Raw genomic sequence first — 23244 nt, 5'->3', positions numbered from 1 at the left:
AATATTTTTCTCTCAATCATTTTTTTTCTCTTCAATAAAATCAATTATTTTCCTCTCGATAAATTCAATAGGCAAACATATTCAGAAGAAAACCAAGAACGAAATAAAACCGCAACTCTTTATGGACGGCAATTTGTTTTTAAAGTAATTCAACGATAAAGCCAACTTCAGGCGGGTTTGTACGCTAAACGTATGGTTATTGCGCGGTTTTATCTTCATGTGTGTGAATGTCAAAAATGTACGGTGGTGCTTGTATAGTGTTTCGGTTCTTGTAATAGAAATGTTGTTGTTCTCAAAGACGTAAACATAAAGCAGGCGAGAAAAGAAAAAGAATTTTTCGATTGTGTGTCCGTATTTCGGGCTATTCATATTGGTAAACTATAATTTGTATTGACACATAATCATCGGAAGTGAATTAGAGAGAGTGTCCGAATTTGAATGCTTTTTTTTTGTTCGCTTGTGATTTTTTCAAGTATTTTTTTCTTCGTTTCTTTTTCATTCGTTTGATGAGTTTAATCCAAGAAAAAAGAAGTTGCTCAATTAAATTCAGGCAATTTGTTTATTCGCTAACAACCATTTGATTCATCGTTTTCTTTTTCTTGGTCTGCATTTGAGAATCGTATATTGTAAATGGTTGCCATGTAGTAATGATAAAAGATTTGGATAATTGTTGCCGTGTGTATGTTAGATAATGTCATTGTGGTTCGCATTGTTTGTGAAAAGTGAAAATTTATGATGTCGTTTATCTAGTCTCTGGAGAATATTGCAAAAGCGTTGCTTTCCGATTGATGTAGACAACGAAGCGGCCGCTGTCGTTACCAAAAAAACTACCCAGAAAAAAAATCGATCACTGTGTAGTTCAATTGCAAACAAATCGAAAGAGCAAAAAACAGACAAAGAAGAAGAAAAAAAGCATAAAACTCGTGTCAAACCTGTTGGGATTGAGTGTCTTCGTATCAAGTGTCCAAGAGTCTTTTTTTCCCTTCTTCTTCGTTCATTACAACTAAAAATACCATACTTGCGTTGCATCGTCAAAGTAAGCAAAAGCGATTTGTTTTGCGTTCCAGTTTCATTTGTTTTTTTTTTTTTTTTTTTTTTTGGTCGTTGTTCTTGTTGTCGAAATTGAACATGAAAAGTAGGCTCATAAAATATTGATTGTACAACAGTGAGTTGACACCGAAAATGGAGTTTTACTTGGTTTTTACAATAATACAAAACAGTTCATTAATCGTGTGCGAAGCGGAAATTACCATTTATCACTTGGACAGAACAAGTTCATTCTCGTCACCATATGGCTATAGAACACGGGATGGTAAACGGAAATATCGGCAAAGAGATGGAAAACCTATTCGATTGACGTCTATTGTGTTGAATATTCCATTTGAACGCCAAATTCCAAATCGACTTTAAACCATCGTTCAAAGGTTGTGTTTACTTAAAAGAGCACGATTTTCAGCAACCATACAAAAGTACATTCGGTGAATAAGATTGCTAATTCGATGGAATTCATCAAGAACACAACCGAACACCACACACACACACACACACACACACAAACAAACACATAAGGAAAAAAAGACTATTTATTGATTGCAGACATTGTATAAGACCATTGCATGTTTAATGTGTAGAAAGTGATTGATTATAACACACGCGATATTGTTGGAACCAATCTTTTTTGTTTCATTACACATTTGCAGCAAAAACAGCAATTTGAAACCTCAAAATGACGGTCAAGCGAATTGAATTATTCGGTTTTCAGTGTACCGTTTCGGTTTTTTGTCCCTCAAATTTAGATCGAATCTAGCATATATTTGTGGGTTTCGCTTAAAATAAACGTCTAATTCGGGTTTTTCGTTGCGTGTTTTTTTTTTCAATCATATTTGTTCTTCATACAAACAGATCCAAGTGACGAAACGTTGCTACTGCTGTCGCTGATGTTGCAGCTGTGCACGAATCTTCGAAACAAACAACAAAACAAAATTAAACTCGAATACCGAGCCAATATACCGTTCATTCGCCCAGGCAAATCAACAGCACCAATTAATCGAACATGATACATTTCAATGAATGAAGAACATTCTCAAGTGAACAACAATAATGTAAATAGTAGCAGTAGCAGTAGCAGCAGCACCAACAACAACAACCACATCCACAACCAAAACCACTTTACACGCGCGTCGTCGTTGCTGCCACCGCCGACTACACACTTAATTAATCGAAAAAACAAAGGTCTCAATGCATTTACGCTGGCCGAGATTGGAGTGTGAATACCGAAATTCTTCGATGATTCCCATTGATCCATTCCATTTTCACTGATTTTACACCGAATTTTCGATTTTTTTGTTCTCTGGCAACACATCGTACTTTTTGCTCATCTCCATCTCTCTGATATGCTACTGCACAATAAGCAACACAGCACAGCAGACGAAAATGATTAACAAAACCTATAAACTTCTATTGGGCATATTTTTATTAATCGTTGTTGACATTATTTGGGTTTCGTCTTCGGAATTAACGAAGGTGAGTCAAAAATAATGATATCTTTTATTTGTTTACCCACCGACAAAAAACCAATTTGTTTTCGTTGTTTTTCTTTTCAGTTTCTTTATCAAAATGAGGACTTCGATAAGCCGTTCTTTTGCACATATTTTAAAACGTCAATGTTTACGCTGTACCTTTTAGTGCTTGGACTGATTGCACCGTGGAAAAATTCATGTGATCCAAATCGCAACAATTATACGGTAAAAATTCATTCATCTTCGGCTGGAATTCTCTCTTATTTCATGTCCAAATTTAATGTGCTTGTTTTGATTTTCATCGTTTTGGGGCGGGGGCAGCTTGTCGATCAGAATGTAGAAGATGAGAATTTTTTCTCAAATGGTAATTCATTAAGTGATTCAACTTATGTGCCGATTAAAAATGGTGGTGGCCACATCTCCGGCACCGAGAGTGATGATTCCAGTATTAGAAGCGTTCGGTTCAGTAAATTGGCCGAAGTGCGAGAGATGTCACCACACGATGCAACCGAAGCTCTGATGTCACGCCTGTCATATGCGGCCAGCATGAGAATTCGACGACAGAAAACCAATCACAAAACGGCCCGTACGGCTCTGATGTTTTGCGTCTTGGTATGGCATTTCTTTATCTTAAATTGATCACCTGTTACAAGAGATGTTCGACAAACGATAATCTTCCAAGGACTTAACGTTAATCTTCTTTATTCTCCCCATTTGTCAGTGGTTCATCGCGAATTATCTATTTCAACTGGCGCTCGAACCGAACGAAACAGCACTGGTCTTGTTGTTGAGTTCAACGTCAACATTTTTCACCTTAATCTTGGCTGCAATGTATCCGTCATCAAGCGGCGACCGATTCACACTGTCCAAATTAATAGCAGTATTCATTTGCATCGCTGGTGTGGTGAGTCTTCTGTTGGCTGTTGACCATTTTTCAGTTCTTTTACTGGTATTTTACACGCTTTTAATCCACATTTTGTACTCTTTCGCACACATACACACAGGTGATGGTTACAATAGCCGATGTCCAGGGTCCAAAAATGTCAAAGGGTGTCGTTTTAGCATTACTAAGTGCTTTTTTTTATGCCTCGTATTTAGTATTAGTCAAGCATAAAAGTGATACGGAAGAGAAAATTGATATACCACTCTTTTTTGGTAAGTTTTGCACCACATCCATTGGTTATAGATTCAATTTAGATCCAATTTTCTTCATTCAGATCATCAATGGAACTTCATTTCGAATCAATTTTAAAAAATTCAAATTTTAACCGATTTCCATAAATTTCTATCGCTTTTCCAAAACAAAACAACACAGGATTCGTTGGTTTGTGGAATCTACTCTTGATGTGGCCAATATTTTTCGTACTGAATTTCACACAAATCGAATTGTTTGAATTACCAAATCATCGTCAATTTTTAGTGTTATTTTTGAATGGATTGATTGGCACTGTTTTATCCGAAGCACTGTGGCTATGGTAACTACGAGTCTATCTTAATTTTAGAGTAATTGTAAAACATATGAAACTGATTGTATTCCACAGGTCGTGCTTTCTAACATCATCGTTGATTGGAACAATTGCAATGACATTGCAAATCCCATTGGCCATGCTGTTTGATGTGATGTTCAAAAGTAAGACATTTTCGTCGCTCTTTTATTTCGGCACAATACCAATGTGTGGCTCACTGCTGTTTGTCGGATTCTTGATGAAAAACGAGGACAGCGATCCGTTATGGCGGCTCATTAAAATTGGCTATCGCAAATTGTGCTTGTGCAGACGACCAAATATAGTTAGGTAAGACACAAATTCATTCGGAACTCTACCATCACGATATGGTGTCATTAGCACTAATTTTTCTCATAAATCGAAAAAAAAATTGTTGTTTTTCTGTTTTATCTACTCTATATCAAGCAATTAACATGTGTATCGTATTATTTCTCTTTGCAGAGTATCAGATTTAGACGAACAACATGAATCTCTGATCAGCAACTACGACAATTAATGAATTCCATCGAAAAGACTATTTAATTTCGTGGTTGTCAATCAATCTACGAACAGCAGCCACTTAAAACACACACACAAAACATATGTACAATGTTAAAATGTACAGTTTAGCTAAAAAAAAGAGAAGAAGAAAACAAACAAGTATTTAACAGGACACATCTCTGGTTCGCATTATTCGTGAACATTTTCAGTGCAACTAAACGCATTTCAATCCCGATTAAAAACATTTCAAAATACGTAATGTATAATTTCCTCTCGTTTTCCTATTAAATAGAATATATATTTTTTGTGGTCGTCATCGTCGTCGATAGTTTTTTTTAAGGAGAATCAGTCAAAAAGAAGAAAAAAACGAAAAAAAATAATCCGAAGATATATGGAAGCATTCAATGTTCGAAAATCCAGTCATTAAGTTATAAAGAAGATCCAAACGAAAAAAATGCTTAAAATCTCACATAAATGTCATTTAGAACTGAAATTCAGAATTTGTTTGTGATAAAATTAATTCTTTTTTTTTGCCCGCCCCCTTTTTTCATTGCGGTTTTTTTTTGTCATGTAAGACATCACATTATAATTTTTTTTTTCCAGTATAGATGTAGTAAGTTATTTTAATTTGGACAGTAAATAAAAATTTGCAATTTGCAATTCAAATAGATACAACCAGAATAGAATGCGTTTCATTTGTTCGCTTACAATTTTGACCGTCGATTTTCTCTCCTCAACAATAATTATGATGAAAATTGAAAATGCCAGTTGCATTTCGAGTTTGTTTTGTATTTTTTTTTAATCTGTGATTTTATTTTGATTTGTCAACAACATTTCGTTTAGAAAAATTTATTCTCTCTTCTTCAGTTTGATACACAATGTGAAGGCATTTTTTTTTGTTGTTTTTAAATAACATTTGAATAAAAATTAAAAAAAAAAAAATTTGAGCATCGACACTTAAAGAAAAAATGCAAGACTTTCAAATATTCGAACCCAATGGCGTTCGTTCTCATCATATTTTCGCGTTCAATATCATCATCATCATCAATATTTATATCTCGCGTTAAAAAAAGATGTTAATAAAATTAGATTGTAATGGCACTAAAACAAAAGTACAAAAGAAAAAACGATACGAAAAAAAAAATTCTTTAAATTACAAAAAAAAAGTCATACCATCAAGTCAATAATAAATTGCTATTGTTAAAATTCTTATCGTGTCATCTTTGATTTGCGTAGCTTTTTGTCATATTTGAGACTGATGCTCGAATTGAACAGAATCTATATTTAATTAACATTTTTCGTTGTAATCGTTGCGTGTTTTTACATTTGCTTCATTTTTTTTCTCTCTCTTTTCTTCTACACTGAATTTCCTTCTTTCTCTCCATTGAAACAGAAAAAAAAATGATTTTATGCTTGACAAAATAAAAACGTTTGTTTCCCTAAATCTATCAAAATAAAAATCGTTGCTCTTTAACGTTCAAATTGAACATTGAAAGGCGGCTCACCGACTCTTTCACTCTACGATACCCGGAGCAAGTACAACGAACAAAACAATGCCTATGCGTAAATTATGTACATGAAACAAATGAAGCAGATGAAGTTGAGAAAGAATTGAAGAAACAGCATGATAGTGATTTCGTTTTTTCTTTTGAAAAAAAAACAGACAAACCGATGAAATTGAGTACGGGCATTAGCAAGTAGTAGAAATGAAGGAAAAAAGAAACGGAAATACAGAGAAGAGAAAAGATAAATGGTGTGAATGCGCAAAGCCTAGCGATTCGATTGACTAAGTCAAAAAAAAAATGTGCTTAAAATAAAGTTGAGGATTTCTTATGCCTTCTCTATCTCTCTCTATCTCTCTCTGGTTGCTCTATACAAATTTTAAATTAAACATCCTTTTATACAAATTATTTATATAGATTCCATTCGAGGTTGTTTTTTTCTTTCTTCATTTTTTGTTTTTTTCCGTTGTTTGTGTTGAAAACACTTTTACAGAAAGAAAATCCTTTGTCGATTTTTTGCATTTGTGTTGTTTAAATAGTTCCAGCCATATTATTTCCATTTTTTTTTGTTTGCTTTGTTTCGTTTCGTTTGTAATTAACTATAGCTATTTCTTTTTCTCTTTGCTTTGAAAACTTCGATTAAATTAATTAATTATCAGATTTAAAAAAAAAAACACATTTGCATTATTGCAGTTACAAATTAGAGAGGGGTCTGCCGACATTTTTGGCATTGTGCCAACGATCAATACACACGCACGCACGCACGCATGCACACCACACACATAACATTATTTTTACACTTCATCTGGTGCTAGGTTGACACTTGACTCTCGCTTCGATCCCGAATCGTTGTTCTGTAAAATTACATCTAGAGCATCATCTTCGCGCGCCTTTTGTGCCGCCTCTAAGCTACGGATTCGATTCTCATGCTTTACAATGATGGCTTTCAGTTTGCGCATCTCTTCGGTTTGCTTTTTTAATTCATCCGTTAATTCTTTCAGTTGGCTTTCCTGTAAAAATGAAACAATTTTTTTTTATCCACAAAAATGACGAGAAAATAAAATAAATTTTTACTTGTCGTGTTCCAAGAAGAAAAAAAAAACGCAACAAAACTTTTGCGATAAAATCACATAGCTATGTGCTCAATCATGATCAACACTTTTTTTTCCAGTAGAAAATAATTATTTTTAATATTATAATGGAATCACTTACATCAATACTGGATGCTATTGAAGTGTTGTTATTGTTGTTGGTTGCGTTTGAATTGTTTGTGGCACTGCCTTTGGGACCGCGTGGCGGTATCTTGTTCAGCGCATTCTCTTTCCTGTTAACGGTCAACGTTTTTGCGCTTGATGGTGACACATACCCACCCTGTACCATTAAAGAACGATCCTAAATTTTAATTTTGACTTTTAGTATGCTCATTTAGCTGCGATTTTGTGCACACACACACACACACGAAACATTAAATCTAATCTGGATTCTGGGTCCGATTAGTAAATTGTGTACAGATGATGAGGTATGTACATATTCGAATATGTGTTTATGTATTGTTTTATTTTTTTAATGTTTGGCACCATGCAGCATTTAACGGTATTAAAAAAAATGGAAAATATTTAACATAAAACAAATGGCCATGAATCGTTCATTTCTCGTCACAAAATCGATGAGTGTTTTTCTATCTTCTTCTTTTCTATTCAGAGAGAAAATTTTGCGATTCGAAATGGCTATTTTTGAATGGATGACCACAAACGGTGAGTCATTTTGAATTGGATATAAATATTTTGTTTACGATTTTCAGTTTGTCATAACTCACTTTAAGTGAAACCAAAATTGGTTCGGCATCAGTTCCTTCGATCCATTCTTCGGCGGTAGTGGCATGCTCATCAGACAATGTATCCGGATACAAATCCTCTTGGAAGAGTTCCGACCTTCGCGGCACCGTCATTGAAACCACCTGACACAATCCATTGTTATTCAGTCGATAAAACTTGGCAATTTCGCAGGTGTTTACATCACAACCTCGTTTTGGCATCATTCCTATACCGCGTTGCGGATCTGGTGACTGATATGTGTTAATGAAGTGAACAAACGGTGCTTCTGGTGTAACCTAAAGATAAAACCGAGATTTTGGTTCACTTTCCATGAAGCAAGAATTTTCTTTTCCTTTCAATGAGTCAAAGGCCGATTAAGTTACCTCAAAATATCTGATCACCGAATCACCTTTTCCACATAAGAAAACTAGATTTGTGTCCGGATCGTAAAGAGGGAACATAACACCGTTTGATGTGTCCAATTCAACCATTACGATTGGATCGTTGAGAGCATCCGGCGCTCGAAGCGAATATTGACGTTCCGATGATCGATTGAAACTGAATTGGGAAAAAGAATGGAACACCAAATAAATGTTGGGATTTTGACATTGAACCAAACAAATCGAAAATTTTATTCAAATCCATACCCGGTGGTGAAGATGAGTCCATGTCGCAAGAAGATGGCTTGTGTTGCTTTTGATCCCTCATGACAGTAGGCTTCACTTTCAACTTCACCTGTGCGTGGATTGATCAAACGGATTTTCTTATCTTTGCACGTGGTCACCAATTTGGCACCGTTCCAATCCCAGCATGCACTGTAAATCTGATCCGGATGACAATCGATTTTGACTAGCGATTCACCAGTGCCCACATTCCAGATAACGGCCTGATTATCCGAACCGGCTGTGAGCAAAACATTCAATGCTGTCGGATGCCACAACACGATGCCAACACGTCGCTGATGATAAAGCAAATCAACAACGGGTTCGGTGATTGTGCGAACGAGACCTCCATCAGGAATTTGCCACACCTATTTTTCAAATGAAAAGAAAAATGTGTATCAAATGAAAAAAAGGATTCAAGACTAAACGGAGAAAAAGTATTTGAAATGAAAAAAGTAACTTACTTTCACCACACAGTCTTCTGATCCAGACGCAATGACGTTGTCATTGTGCGGGCACCAAGCAATATCTAGCACAGGTCCTTTATGGCCACCAACCAATGGATGATCTGGATTTATACGTCCAACCTTGTCAACGAAAACAAATGCATTTACATTAAAACTCGCAATTTCTAAATTTATAAATTGACGTAAGTTTGGTAAATAAATCTCACGCTTGGCTGTGTCCTTTTTCACGTCTTTAATTCATTGAAAACAAAAAGAAAATCATTGTTTTTCTTCATTCACATTGCGCCCAAAATGAATGAAAATCAACGCATTGGCAGAGCCACATGAAAATAATTCACATTTCTGACATGATAAGTTGGTTTTGATTTTTTTTCGGTACGTGCGAACGGCGCAGAAAGAAACAAAAACACCGAGCAAAATAATGAAGTGTCATCAAAAAATTGAAATATTATTAGTATGAAAGCGACCGTAAAATCGGGCGATCACAAGCATAAATGTTCAAAAATAGTTACTTCAAATGACAAAAACGATGATGATGTGTGTGTGTGTATGACCTATTTCGAATGGCCAGCCGAGAAAAACAACGCGAAATAAGAAAAAAAACAGCGGCAACAAAAACAACAACAACAAATTGACAAAATTGCGCACGGGAAGCGATTCTCACAGCGATTTTTTTTTTGGTTTTTTTTTTTTGCTGCCAACCAAAGCGGTTGCGAAATACGCGAATGGGAATCATCATGAGGCGCACATTTCGTAAATAAGGTGCGCTCATCGACCGAACCGTCTAAAAATTCGGATTTATCCAAAAAGCCAACGTTATGCGTGAGTGTGTGTGAGCAAATGTGCTAAAATTAAATCGTCATTTTGTGTCTGGCTGGTGGCCAAAATTTGGCCCGAAATAAGATATCGAAAATAGGAAAATTAAAGGTCAATTACTATCCGTAAAATAGTTTCAAACTGCTCCAGTTTCATTGGGATGGAATTTTTGCATTGGCAATCAAATGAGCAATTTGCCGTGTGCGCCGTCGCCGTTCCAACAAACAAACATTGCGGGGCAAATCGGTTGCAAATTAATGAGAAAAGACGAAAATAGTTTCACATCAAGATACACACAAACATCAGCCACGTTACTTGCGCTCCTCGTTCGCCTTTTCTTCTTTCTTTTCCTCACTCTCTCAGTGCTTTTTTTTTATCGCTCTCTCTTTTTCTCGAATCATTTCATTTTTGCTTAGCTCTTTGGCAGACCGTTGCAAGCAGTCTCTTTGATTTACCGGTTGATGCAATTGCGTCTTTATTATTCAAATAAATAACGATTTTTTTTCGGCCAATAATTAAATATTCGTTTGAAACTAATGTATGACACTAAAATATGGTGATCATCGATTGTAATGCGCATTACAGTGGTCGAATGCGAGAGAAAAATGTGCACCACGAATAAATACAAAGAAAAAATTAAACGAAAATTGGATCAAACAAGACGAGCGCGCGTTTGTTTTGCGCCCTACGAAAAATAATATCAGCGATATATTTGTTGTTGTTCGTTATTTCTGCCATTCACATTCATAAATTAACCTCGAAATTTCAACACATCATATTTTGTGTTTCTTTTCGATTCAAAAGATTTTTTTTTCGATTTGGTGATGTCGACTCTCGGTTTTGGCGAGCACACAGCCGCTCGATCGAGAACACCGACCACCAGGAGTATTTATCATTTCGATATGAATATGTTGGTGCGTAGGTAGATGGTATGGTAGCTCGACACAGAGCAAGAGAGCAAGAGAACAAGAGAGCGACAGAGTTCGAGGAATATTTTAATTGCAACTAGTTGCGTTACTTTGTTCCGAGAAAATTTTTTGTTGTTCCATTTACTGTTTTGTTCCGACGATAAGCGCATCATTGCATTTCCCTTGATAACATCTCTATATCTATAACATTCGCTGTATGCAGCGAAATCATTCCGAAGGCGGTTAATTTCATTTAAGGGTCAGATCCCGTATATTTCCATCGAAATTCAGCCGGCCAAAGGCGGCAATTGTTTTATGTTGATTCACATTTATCATCGCAGCCGATATGATTCATGAGCGGATGTTTTATTTTCGTCGATGCTGATACGAATATCCTTAATGCGTATAGCGCAGATGCGTGGATAAAATGGAAAACCACATAGATTATCGTTTCAAAATGAGTTGACGATGACGATGAATGGCAACAACAATAACAACAAATTCGATCGTTCAATTGGTACGCGATCACCAACTGTGAAAGTATGTTTCAGTTGCAAAAGGTTCTTTTCTTGTACACATTGTGTCATTGTGTGTATAAGTGGCTGTATGTGACAAATGTGAATGGGATTTGTTATTTTGCTCGTTTTGCTAGTTTCATTGCTCTATTATACACATAAAACATCTATATAAAATACGCTCATACATTGTCGTTTAATTAGGAATTCGAGACCAGCTTCGAAACATAAGATTGATTCCATTATTCTGAGTCATTCGCGCGCGCGCACACTGCATGCCACGCCGAATGGCCATTGAGCATTGAGCGTTTAAGATTGTCGTGGAGTGCGCGCGAGCGTTTTTTTCATTCGTTCGTTTGCTCGCGCCCAGTGGCCAACAACAACAAAAAGCGATTTATACGACATCACGAGCGTTTAGCTGTTTGTTTATTTGTGTTTATGATTTGAAATCTGTTTATTATGACCATTGCTGCTAATCATTCTACTATTATAGTATGTTTCGACAAAAAAACCGCACTCATCAAATGTGACGATTTTTTTTTACATTATTTGCGTTTTTTCTCTCCAATTTTCTATTCATTCTATCTTAACATATGTTCAACGATTGGGTTTCTCTCTATCTCTTACACTTTTGTCGCATGTAGAGTGAGACTATGGGTTCGGATTTGTGTTGAAGTGCGTGATTTTGTTCGTTGTCACGATCCATTTATGTTTTGTTGATTCATTTGGAATGCTTTCTTCGTCATGTTTTCACTGTTAATGAAATATTACCCGCTTTTATATATATAGAGTCTACATGAATACGTGGTCATTTTATCGAACGATAACGACACAGAAAAGAAAATTATCAATTACGGAATGTATCAAGTGCGTTGCACTGAATACTTGACTTGAAAATCTATAGAGACTAATGAAAAGAAAAAGCAGCCCAGAGAATGAAAGAAAAAGAGAGGAGAAAAAAAACACACATCAAAATGGCCAAAGCCAACCGAAGAGTGTACAGAATAAATAAAAAAAATTATAGTAGAAGGTGCACACATATACGCACAATAAAATTGCGAAAATGACACAATTATCGATCATCAATAAACCGTTCTTCATATCAATCATTACACAGTTGAGCAGATATTTGTATCGCAATATCAACATGAAATTAACATCTTTTTCGATTCCACTTGGCTTGTTTATCGAAACAAGCGTTCAATTACACGATGACAACGATAACGACGACAACAAACAAAATTTACGACACAGACAAAACGAACGAACCGAGAAACAAAAAAGCAAAAGAAATTGGATTGTGTGTGTAAAATTGACGAATGATGGCATTTAAGAATGAAGAAAGGCCGATTAATTTAAATGAAAAGCCGATTTTCCCCGTTGTTTTTGGTCATTTTTGATCCCAATGGCAATAAATGCGTTGATTTTTCATTTTAATGACGATTTATTGTATATGAACGAAATAGAAAACAGAAATAAATCATGTAAAAACATAACACCTTGCCGTTGCTTACCTTGTTGTGTGGAAGAACGATAAAAGCACCGCCGCCCGCTGATTCAACGATAATGGCCAAGAATTTCGGGTTAACTGCACAAAATGTTGAGTCCCAGCTACTTTTCGATACCCGAATATTATCGTAACATTGTTCACGCTTTAATGCCGTACCGTAAACATGTCGAAATTTTGAGCTCCGCACTATCCGAAAGGACATTTTGATTGAATTTCTCTGTGTTTGTGTGTTTTGTTTTTGTTTCTTTTCTTTCAGCACAGTCTTTTCTTTCGTTGATATTTTCAGTGTTTCTTTTTTTTTTGATCTTTTATCTGATCTGGTTTTTTTTTTCTTCAGTCCAATGTGTTGTTTTGGTATGGTTATCTGCCAATTTGTAACACTCTAAATTTAGGCACTACAAAATCTGGAAAAATTTAAAATTCACACTTGAATTGGTTGGTCGTTTTGTTTTATTTTTGCTAAATTGTTGGAAATGCAAAAAATGATTTTTGATTTGAGTTTTTAGGTGATGGTTGTTTTTGTGGGTTAAAATCTATTTTTAGATGGTTATTTTGTTTGTATCCTCGACAAATGAACCGTGCTTTTCGTGAGCACACAATTTTCTTACACACGTCTTAGAATTGGCCCTTCAAATAGAATTTATGATGATAATTAGTTGAACAGAGAGAAGACAAGAGAGAGAGAGAGAGAGAGAGAGAGAGAGAGAGAGAGCAAGAGAGGGCAAGAGAGGGAGAGTGGACGAGAGAAAGAGAGAGAGAGAGATCGGTACAGAAATCGAACACAATTCAAATGCTTAAAAGTCATTGGGTGCAATTGACATTTCACCTTGTTAATGAAATTACGTCGATGGTATATCAATGTTTGATCAAATTTCCGACATATATTTATACCCAGCATTCACTCTCATTCCATCACACCATTGCTAAAATGGTGATGGCCAAAAGGTATGGAATAGTTATTAAGATGGATTTGAAATTGGATATTTAGTTATTATTGTATTGATGTATGTATACATTAGCACTCCTTTGAATCAGTTTTAATTAACGCAACAAATGATGACTGAGGCGACTAGCTATTAACCTATATACATAGACAGATGCACTGTTACGATTTTAGCATTCAGCGAATATATGTTGATTTGTTTTGATATTCAAACGCACGCGGTGATGGTGGCGATGACGGCCATGTAATGGAAAAAACTAAGTTCACAACCACAAATTCGCACATCGAATCGGCACTCATTCACTCACTCACTCACACACACCCACTCAAATTGTTATTTTTGGAATCTCTGTTTCTATTGAAATTCTTCGGTTTTTTTTATCATAATTTCTTTTCTTAGAGCAAAAAAAAAAAACTTTTCATTCACTTTTGATATCGGCATGTGAAAATATATGAAGAGCAGAAACGAGCAGAAAGAAACAAATCAGAAGAATGCGGGCTTTCGATCAAATATTTATTTATTTTTTCCTCGTCTATTTTGCCCTTATCAACGGAGAACTGTTGTGTGCAGTGAGTGCACAGTGATCACAAAATCTCGAATATGACCAATTACGGTAAATATAGTCAACCGGCTAAACGTAAATACTCTCTCACAATCGTGTATTTTTAAAATAGTTTGCGAAGCAAATGAATAAAGAACTACTATTCGAAAAACCTTCCCGACGACGACGACAACAACAACGACATCGACAACGGCGATGAATGTGTATTTTTTTCCGCTCTCTCGTGTTGCGCGCATCTACGCTTTCCTAATGTTTATTTCCACACAATATTGTGTTGTATATCGCTCGCACGTTAGTTCGCCTCTACTTGTGATTTTTTTTTTCACTTCTTTCTTTCGCGCGACGACAACGACAGAATCTCGGATCTTGTTTCATTTCTCTTGACCCTATTCGTTGTGACAGGTTCTCTTTCTATCGGTCTCGTGTGTTTGTGTTGCTATTTTTTTTTCTCAGTTTGTTCATCGCTCATTTCTTTTCTGTTTATTATCGACCACGTTCTTCAAATCCATTTGACTTTCTCTCTTTCTCTTTCTGTCTGCCCGGTGTAGCCGTATGCACTGTCTCGAGTGTTATTCGCTTGATTTGTAACAGTTTTATTTCGGTAGTGGCCGATAGCAGCCGCATCATCAACAGCAACAGCACAATTATCATATGCACTGGCTAAAAAAGCCACAAGAAATGTCACCGATCGAAGCAAGCGAGTGAACGCGAGACTTTGGAGCATAAAAGTATTTGCACAACGACAGGTTCACGACAACGACGAAGACGATGAGAAGAGAGCGACAGAAAAAAAAACACACAACAAACTACGAAGAGACATCGTCAACAAAAGAGAAAAGAACTGAAATAAAACATTCAATATAGAACGTGTGTGTATGATACCATCCCGTCGTAGATTATATTATTAGAGACTGACAAAATGTGAATCGTGGCGGTGCAAAAGCCAAATGGAAAATTCAAGCAGCGAATTTAAAACAGCCAAGATCGACGACGAAGACACCCAGACACACGTTCACATATTGTGAGCGGATTTAACTCGATAATAATGTCATTTATGACATGCATTCCACGTGATGATTTGGATGCTGCTGCTGCTGCTACAACTACCACTACTGCTGCATAACATCATCATCATCATCATAGTCGTGATGTGCGCAACAAACGCTTGTCGGTCGAATTGCGTAAGAAATCTCAGGCTATTCTTTTGATCGATGAGTGATCTTCAATTGCAATCAAACAACCAACCACCACTTTGTGTGCGCCGAAGCCAAGTCACGTCACGTCACATGAAATTGAACTTTCTCTGTGCACGCTCTCTCTCTCGCTCCCGCTCTCACTCTCTTGCTCTCTCAATTCTTGTCAAGTGTAAGAAAGATTGATTCCGAAGTCTACATAACAAACACACATATGCATCTCGTTTCGGGTATTTTCAACTTCTTGAAACTTCGCTCTTCATCGAAACGAAGATAAATATTCTTTCCTTTTCATTTTTTTGTTGTTGTTGTAGTCGTTCTTTTTTTTCCTCGAGTAAATTTGTGAATTTTTATTTTTAGCACTGTCGGATAGAAATAGCTTTTGAGAGAAGAGGCAGAGGATAATGAATACACACGTTGGACGAACGTACCGAAATTCTGTAGAAATGTATCCACTTATTTTGAAGAGAATAAGAGTGACGAGAGTGTAGAACCAGCAGTAAAAATGGCATCAGCTTCATTTTTTGTTGTTGCTTTTTTGAAACGAAAAAAAAAGTATTTTGTTATAAATTCGTGAATGGGTTGATTTGCCGTCGTTTCCGAAATTGTTTCAATAGCACACACGGTCGGCCACAAAAACCCGAAAGAGACAGAAGAATATAGTATATTGCAAACGGAAGAAATCTTCGTTACTGTTGCGCGATGATCCTTCGGGCCCCAAGAAATGGCCTATTGCGCACACCGACCGATGTGAAGAGTGAGTGAGAGAGCAGCGATATGTCGATATCACGGCCAAAATTCAGAGTGGGATGAGCTCAACTCCGAATATCTGGATTCTGAAATTCATTGCTCACGATTCATTCGAGTAATCGAGCTGCCATATGCCAGAGACGACGACGACGACGATGGCTTATTATATTCGGGTGATATAAAGATTGTTTTCTCAAGAATTACGGAATGAGAAACATTGCGCGCGCGGTATTTTAATGTGCAGAATGAACGAAACTGAAGAACGAAGAGAAAAAAACTGAATTACATTTCGATGAGACATCCAACGGAATCAAATGAGTAGACAAAAACAGAAAAAAAACAACAACTGCAACAACGACAACAACAATGAAGAAAAAAAAAGTATATGTTCGTTTCAACAAAATATCAACGCGCAAGCTGATTATGAATTCGGGCCGCATGTACGAAAATTTTTGAGTTCATTTTATTTCGCTTCATTCGTTGGGCTGTAAATTTATTTTTTCTCTTGTTTCGCTTTCTTCATATCGCAAAGTTGCTGCTTGAAATTTTCATTAAATTTTTTTTTCCTTCGATTGAGTATTTGAATTTTGTCTTGAGTATTTATCGAGGTGTTAACCTGTTGTGTGTACTGTTTTTTTGTCGGTTTTCTCATTGCGAAAGCAACCGTTTTCCATAAGCAACGTTGCAAAGCAATCGCATTTATTTATCGTTTTTGGGATGTCAGAACTTTGACCACCGCACATTTATCAGTTGAGTCATTCGTCAAATTCTGGTTGCGAGTGTTGGTTTTGATTTCATTCGAGAACCACCAAGTTAAATTGTCTCTAAACTCGACGACCACGATTCAAATGCACAATAGCAAGAAAATGTATGACCGATGATCGTATTTTACTTTTTCTCCTCTCTCTCTCTCTCTCTCTCTCTCTCTTTTTTTTTTTCAACAAATAACCACAAATCACACTTGTTACTGGCACTTAATATTTTAGAAGAAGGACAGAGAGAAAAATCCAATTAAATTGTTCGGCATCGAATTGCAGTCGCAGGGAAATTCTTCTTTTTTTTTCTCTTCAAGAAAAACTAAATTTTATTTTTCGGCATTAGTCATTAAAATGAGTTAGAAAGCTTTGAACAGAGAGTAACACTTGAGTAGGAAAAAAAAAATTATTTATATTAACCAACAACAACAACAAAAATATAAGAAGAAAAATAACAAAATTACGGATAGAGTAAAAGAGAACAAACACATTCGACAGACACGGTTACACTATTTTTCATTCCGAGTATTTCGAACATATTTTTTTGCTTCGTTTCATTACTTCTTACTTTCAGGCAGCCGTTAGCACACACAGAATTGTGTGTTCTGTTTTCATCGACGACGACGATTGTAAATGTGTATACAAGACATACACACCATAATATTGTGTGTTGTTTGCTGTTGACGTTGTCGATGTCGATGTCGTTGTTGTTGTTGTTATTTTTCGTCTTCTCTTCTTTTCGGTGTATTTTAAAAATGTTTGCAAGGCGACGAAGACGACGACGACGACGACGACGACGACGACGACGCATTACACACTGAGATTCTTGATTCAAATGTGTGTATGTGATTAATAGATAGATCGTTTGGTATCGCGCGCACTGGCACTCGCACAACCGTACTCGTAGTATGGATTCAACACAACCGAAAAAGCGAAGTGAGCGTGCGACTGATCCAAAGTCAGAGTGTAACAGAGATGGAGATCATTTCTTGGTTTCTTTTTTAATTTCTTGCTTGATACACACACCAACAGAATGACGGATACATCGAAACGCTGTTCCAAAGACAAGGACCAGCCAAACGGCTGAATATGTATATCTAACACCCGACCACATTACAATGGGAATTAAGATGAATTGTTTGGAAATAGATGGAGCGAATGAGAAAAATCTTCAAGAAATAATGAAAAAAAACATACACACAACAATAGCTAAGCCGTAGTGCACACATGCACACAAGGAATCAAATACAAACGATATGAGAAGAGTAAGATAAAAAAAAGGAGATTAAACAGTTTGACTTCAGGTTGTTTGCTCTCTGGTACAGTCCACGAATTATGAGGAAGAGACGAAGAACGGTCAACAAAACAACAATACATGCACACACGAGATGAAGGAAAAAAATAAGTCACAGAACGAAATTCCTCGTGTATCGAATATGTGCGGAACACGCACACACAGCACACCGCCATCAATGATGAACAATAATTGGATTTTGCCTTTGCAAAGTATCTTGTTGCTGTTGTTGTTGGTTTTTTTCTTCTTTTCTTTTGATTTTTTGTCTCGTTGCACAGATTGGGTTTGTGTGCGTGTGTTTCGTCTCTTTCTTATCCAGAGCGCATATGATATTGCGCGCGGCTTTCGTACGATGAAGAATGGATGGTGCGAGACAGTGAAACTAATCGCACTTACATGTTGTCGGTAGTCACTGACAAATGCCGGTTAGTGCGGACACTCACTCACTCTCTGTCTATCGCACTCGTGTGCACACTGCACACTGCACATGTATGTGCTAGCCGCTCAATTTTGATTTGTTCGAGTATTTGTATCTCGTTCACAACAAGCAACGCAGAAATTTGTACGATTGTGTGTTTCCACGGGCACAGTTGTGTGCATGTGTCGCATGCCACTGATGATCATCCATCTGAATGTGTTCGCTTTTATCAACACATTTCTAATGATCCACGCTTAAAGATCGGTTCGATTGCCAGAATATCCGGAGAAAACCATCAATTAAAAACCGTCAAGAGGCAGAAACATCTTCATTGCATTGAAAATAGCGTATGGGACATTTGGCCCGGCGAATGCCAAACGTTGACAATATGCATATACATTTCTATAGCATGCACGGCGCAAAGCCACCGAAATGACGAATCATATTTCGTTTGTGATGTGAGTGCGTCGGCGCATTTCGTGTAGCGTGTGTTTCGCGGCGGCTGTGTGACTTAATTCGGTTACTCTCACTCATCGCTGGCACACACACACACACACACATACTCGCTGGATTTGTGTATGCGCGCGCATACCGGTGTGTTTGTATGTGCGTTTGCACATCGCATCAAACACCACCAAAAATCATTTTCACAGTCAAACTTATTCCTTGCCAAATTTGGTTATTCGTTTTGTGTGAGAGATGCTTGAATACATCTTTAGCAACGGCGGCGGTGGCAGCGTGTAAGACCACGCGTACATCATCTTTTCAGACTACCAAAACTCAATCAATCGTTGCGCTTCATCGTTTTTATCCCCTCTTACTCTGCTTCATATAAACAAATAAACATGATTCAGCTGAAAATGAATTTTTCCATTGCGATTTGTTGCCTTCGTTTTGTCGACTTTTCTTCTCTCCTTGATAATTTTGGGTTGATTTTCTTTTTCTTCTGACAGTGGATTAGAATTTGCAAAATCTTAAAATGAAAATGCTCATTTTCTTTCTTCATTGATGTTTATTAAGAAAAAATATTGGGTTATTTGGCAATTTTATACATTTCGGTCGTCTTCAAATTCAAGGTACGCATACAAGAGAAACACCAAAATGATAATTCAAATCGTAATTTTACGCACTGGTAAAAATGCATGAACACAAACAAGTCTCACTCTCAAATTATATCTTGCAATCATTACAATTGTTTTCATGGTAGAATATTAAACAAAACAAAAAAAAAAAACAGAAAAAAATTACGATATTATTCTTTTGCGAAAAATCCAGTATCATTTGGTCTAATCTTGAAAACAACGGAACACAGAAAAAAAAAATTCTCACCGAACTTTCTCAGATTAAATCGCCTGTAATTGTGTCTCATCATCAAAATAAAGAAACATAACTTGCATTGAATTGTTTTGTGTTTTTTCTTTTCATTTATTTAATTCTTGTATTGTTTTGTTGCTGTTGTTGTTATACCTTGTGTTTTCATCATTTTCTAATTGTAAAATTGTAAGTAATACGTCAAGATATCTCTTTTATTTATGGTTTTCTCTTAAAAATGTGTGTGTGTGTGTGTTTGTGCTTTTGTCGCTGTCGTGCATTTTTTGAGATGAGGAAATGTTCAAAAGAGACGTGCGCGCGATTTGCAAAGCATTCCTATCCTATTATCTTAAAAATTTGTTTTTAGTTCATTACGCTACGGGAGCTGGCTCTTTCTTCTCTTCGGGTGGCTTAATTTCTGTTTCAGTATCATTTGTTTCCACTGGAAATGGGGGGAAAAAAGAAGAAAATTAGCAAAATTGGTTGATGATCGAAAATTATCAAAGTTCTTGAGGGGACTTATAATCCCAAGAGGAAAAAAATATCCCAAATTGGCTTACTTTTTGTGTCTTTTTCATCTTTGACTTCACCTTCGGCGGCCGGTTTGCCATCGTTAGATTTGTCGAGACGAGGTCGTTTACGTTGGCCTTTGTATGATCGATTGTCACGTCGTCCACCTTCACCCTCGTCCTCTGAATCGGAGAATTCGTTATCGGGTGCGATGCGTTTATCTTTATCGCTTTGTGGTAGTCGTTCGTCTTGGTTCACTTTGTCCTCGTCATCGCTCTCATCGTTGACCGCATCCTCTGGAATGGCCTGTACTTGAACGCCCGGTGCATGTGGTAACATTCGTAAATTTTCAAACAAGCGATTTTTGATCTTCTCCAAATATTCAGTCGTATTTTGATTGGACATATTACTTGGGCTGATATGTAATTTAAAATCGGGTCCAAAGTATTCAAAGTAATCGTTATATGGTAGTTCGTTGGCAATTTCAACGCCCAATGCAACTGATGTTTCATACGTCCAACATCTTGATACATTACGAATGGTATAACCACCGCCGCCCACCATTAAAAATGGTAAATTATACTTTTTGACAAATTCAACGCATTTACCATGTCCTTTGACCGTTAAATTGAAGCAACCCAAACGATCACCGGTCAACGAATCAGCACCACACTGAAGAACAACGGCCGATGGTTGAAATGTTTCCATTACTTTCGAAATGATTGGTACGAATATGGATTCGTAAGCATCATCGTCCATACCATCACGCAATGGAATATTTACGGCATAATATTTGCCTTTGCCAGCACCAATATCACGTAAATCACCCGTACCCGGGAAATATTCACCATATTTGTGAAAGCTAACCGTCATCACACGGTCCGTTGTATAGAATGCCTCTTCCACACCGTCACCATGATGCACATCGATATCGATATACAAGACACGTTGATGATATTTCAACAATTCCAAAATGCCTAAGACAATGTCATTCACATAACAAAATCCAGACGCTTCCGATTTTTTAGCGTGATGCAAACCACCGCCCCAATTGATACAAATCTCCGATGCTTGTTTGTTCAGTTTTACAGCCGCGGCGACAGAACCACCAGCCGACAATTGACAAAACTCATACAGGCCATCGAACACCGGACAATCCTCACCAACATTGACTGAATTGAAAGTGAACGAAACGAAAAGAACAGATTCAGAAATTGGATATTCGACCAAAATCCAGTGGGAAAAATCGAACTTTTTTCATTCGATTCGAAAAAAGAAGGGTTTCATAACCAAACAAAATTCAACACTTACACCGCTGCATCTGCTTGTTGTACTCCGACATGTTGTCCGGTCGAATGGAGCGCAAGAATCGAATGTAATCGTCTGAATGGAATTTGGTCATCTCATCTGCGGTGGCTTTGTGTGGACGCTGCACAAAATTCAATCATATTTTTAGTTTTGAGTCAGAACAAATTCGATTTTATTTTCGAAAAAAAAAAATGCTTTCAAATAATTACATAGATTTCCATTTTGCGGTACAGGCCATAGTTTAACAGCAAATTATGTGTCATACGTATACGATGTGGCTTCATTGGATGTCCTTGGCCATAATAATAATTGCCAATATCGCCTGTAAAACAAAAAAAAACATTCCATTGAAAATGTGAGGAAAATACGGAAATTCCAAAGAATGGATATGGTCAAGCCAATTGCTAACGCCATTGTATCGAGAGTGTTTGTGTATCGTTTTCCAAGAATTTACACCAAGCGTATCTCAGTGCACGAACGCATATATACGTATTCGAACGACCGTACCGTAGAGAATGGTGCACGTCATACAATCACACAAGCATCTATAGTATTTGATGTAAAACCAAGCGGAACGCGCTTTCGCAAGCATTCGTCAAAAAGTACGGTCGTCCGAAATCCGAGTGAACCGAGTAATGGCTGCCATAAAATTTAAAAAACACATTCGTACCAATTCGTCGATTTGAAATTTTTTTTACACAAATTTACGCATAATCTTAACTTGAAGCGTCAAATTTTTTTGCCCAAATTGGTTCCAAACCAAATCACGGATATGTTTGAAAAATTGGAATTAAATAAAAATTGAATTTTTTTTCCATTTACTTACTGTCATAGTAATAACAAACGCGCTTTTTGCTATGAGCTGGTGCCGACATTGTTCACTTCTTTTCACCCTTTTTCACTGGGACTTATTAAAAAATGAACGATGCAATTGGTTTTTTTTGGGAAAAACGTGCACAACCAAATAAATTTGGTTGGAATTTGTTCCAAAAATTCGGGTGAAAATATGGAAAACCGAATATGCACCGGTTGTGTATATTTCCACTGTTTGTATTCAGCTAAAGCGGCTTGTCTTTGGGATAATGTTACTGTAGCGCGCGCGTCTGAAAACTGTGGGCTATTTTACTTGAGTGAACGACACAACACACAATGCATTGCAGCTATGCCTCTATGTATATGTGTCCATGTTTGAAGCAACAACAACAACAACAACAACAACGAACAAAAATAAAACATGGTGGAAACAATTCTAGTCCATCATCAAACGCAACAGTACAACAAAATGATAAATCTAGTACAAATTTCTTGGTCGCATTTGACATTTCATGTGTTCGGCATCTGTCTGTGATGGGGGCCAACTTCACTGCAAACCAAATACGAATACAGTGGATAAGAAACGTTGAGCTGGAAAACAATGAACGGGTACAGCCATTAAATTCGAATTAAATAGACAAACGATAAGATTATTGACTCATAAAAAGATGACGAATCGTTATCATAA

The 23244-nt window shown here is 36.7% G+C and overlaps 3 protein-coding genes across 36 annotated transcripts; 1 reads left to right on the top strand and 2 right to left on the bottom strand.

The window, feature by feature from the left end:
- The first annotated feature begins 104 nt into the window (after positions 1 to 104).
- On the top strand, positions 105 to 5185 carry LOC129576698 (solute carrier family 35 member F5). Of its 5 annotated transcripts, none has more exons than XM_055462170.1 (9): positions 105 to 373; positions 1903 to 2523; positions 2604 to 2744; positions 2841 to 3131; positions 3241 to 3423; positions 3524 to 3674; positions 3835 to 3994; positions 4061 to 4312; positions 4466 to 5185. In XM_055462170.1, exons 2-9 carry the CDS (start codon positions 2434 to 2436, stop codon positions 4518 to 4520), a joined length of 1323 nt encoding a protein of 440 aa, XP_055318145.1. In that variant the 5' UTR covers positions 105 to 373; positions 1903 to 2433; the 3' UTR covers positions 4521 to 5185. The 5 variants fall into 5 exon arrangements, with proteins under 5 accessions (XP_055318145.1, XP_055318147.1, XP_055318146.1 ...); XM_055462172.1 differs by having other exon boundaries at positions 105 to 472; XM_055462171.1 differs by having other exon boundaries at positions 105 to 1036.
- A 92-nt stretch (positions 5186 to 5277) lies between these two features.
- LOC129576693 (coronin-1C-A) lies at positions 5278 to 18017 on the bottom strand. 30 transcript variants are annotated; one of them, XM_055462150.1, is made up of 9 exons: positions 17390 to 17413; positions 16764 to 17288; positions 12703 to 13102; positions 8947 to 9069; positions 8468 to 8850; positions 8204 to 8378; positions 7823 to 8116; positions 7219 to 7398; positions 5278 to 7016 (listed from the first exon to the last, which is right to left on the bottom strand). In XM_055462150.1, exons 3-9 carry the CDS (start codon positions 12898 to 12900, stop codon positions 6801 to 6803), a joined length of 1569 nt encoding a protein of 522 aa, XP_055318125.1. In that variant the 5' UTR covers positions 12901 to 13102; positions 16764 to 17288; positions 17390 to 17413; the 3' UTR covers positions 5278 to 6800. The 30 variants fall into 30 exon arrangements, with proteins under 30 accessions (XP_055318125.1, XP_055318140.1, XP_055318141.1 ...); XM_055462165.1 differs by having other exon boundaries at positions 7219 to 7377; XM_055462166.1 differs by having other exon boundaries at positions 7219 to 7377; positions 12703 to 13325; positions 17116 to 17288.
- Positions 18018 to 19606: 1589 nt separating this feature from the next.
- On the bottom strand, positions 19607 to 22956 carry LOC129576697 (histone deacetylase HDAC1). The gene is made up of 5 exons (XM_055462168.1): positions 22570 to 22956; positions 21953 to 22065; positions 21747 to 21864; positions 20486 to 21607; positions 19607 to 20367 (listed from the first exon to the last, which is right to left on the bottom strand). Exons 1-5 carry the CDS (start codon positions 22616 to 22618, stop codon positions 20297 to 20299), a joined length of 1473 nt encoding a protein of 490 aa, XP_055318143.1. The 5' UTR covers positions 22619 to 22956; the 3' UTR covers positions 19607 to 20296.
- Between the last annotated feature and the right edge of the window lie 288 nt (positions 22957 to 23244).

The sequence above is a fragment of the Sitodiplosis mosellana genome, unplaced genomic scaffold (genome assembly GCF_009176505.1).
Source record: "Sitodiplosis mosellana isolate CC-2019 unplaced genomic scaffold, AAFC_SMos_1.0 Smas_scaffold_6191, whole genome shotgun sequence".
Taxonomy (NCBI): domain Eukaryota; kingdom Metazoa; phylum Arthropoda; class Insecta; order Diptera; family Cecidomyiidae; genus Sitodiplosis; species Sitodiplosis mosellana.
This window is presented reverse-complemented; position numbering and strand designations above follow the sequence as displayed.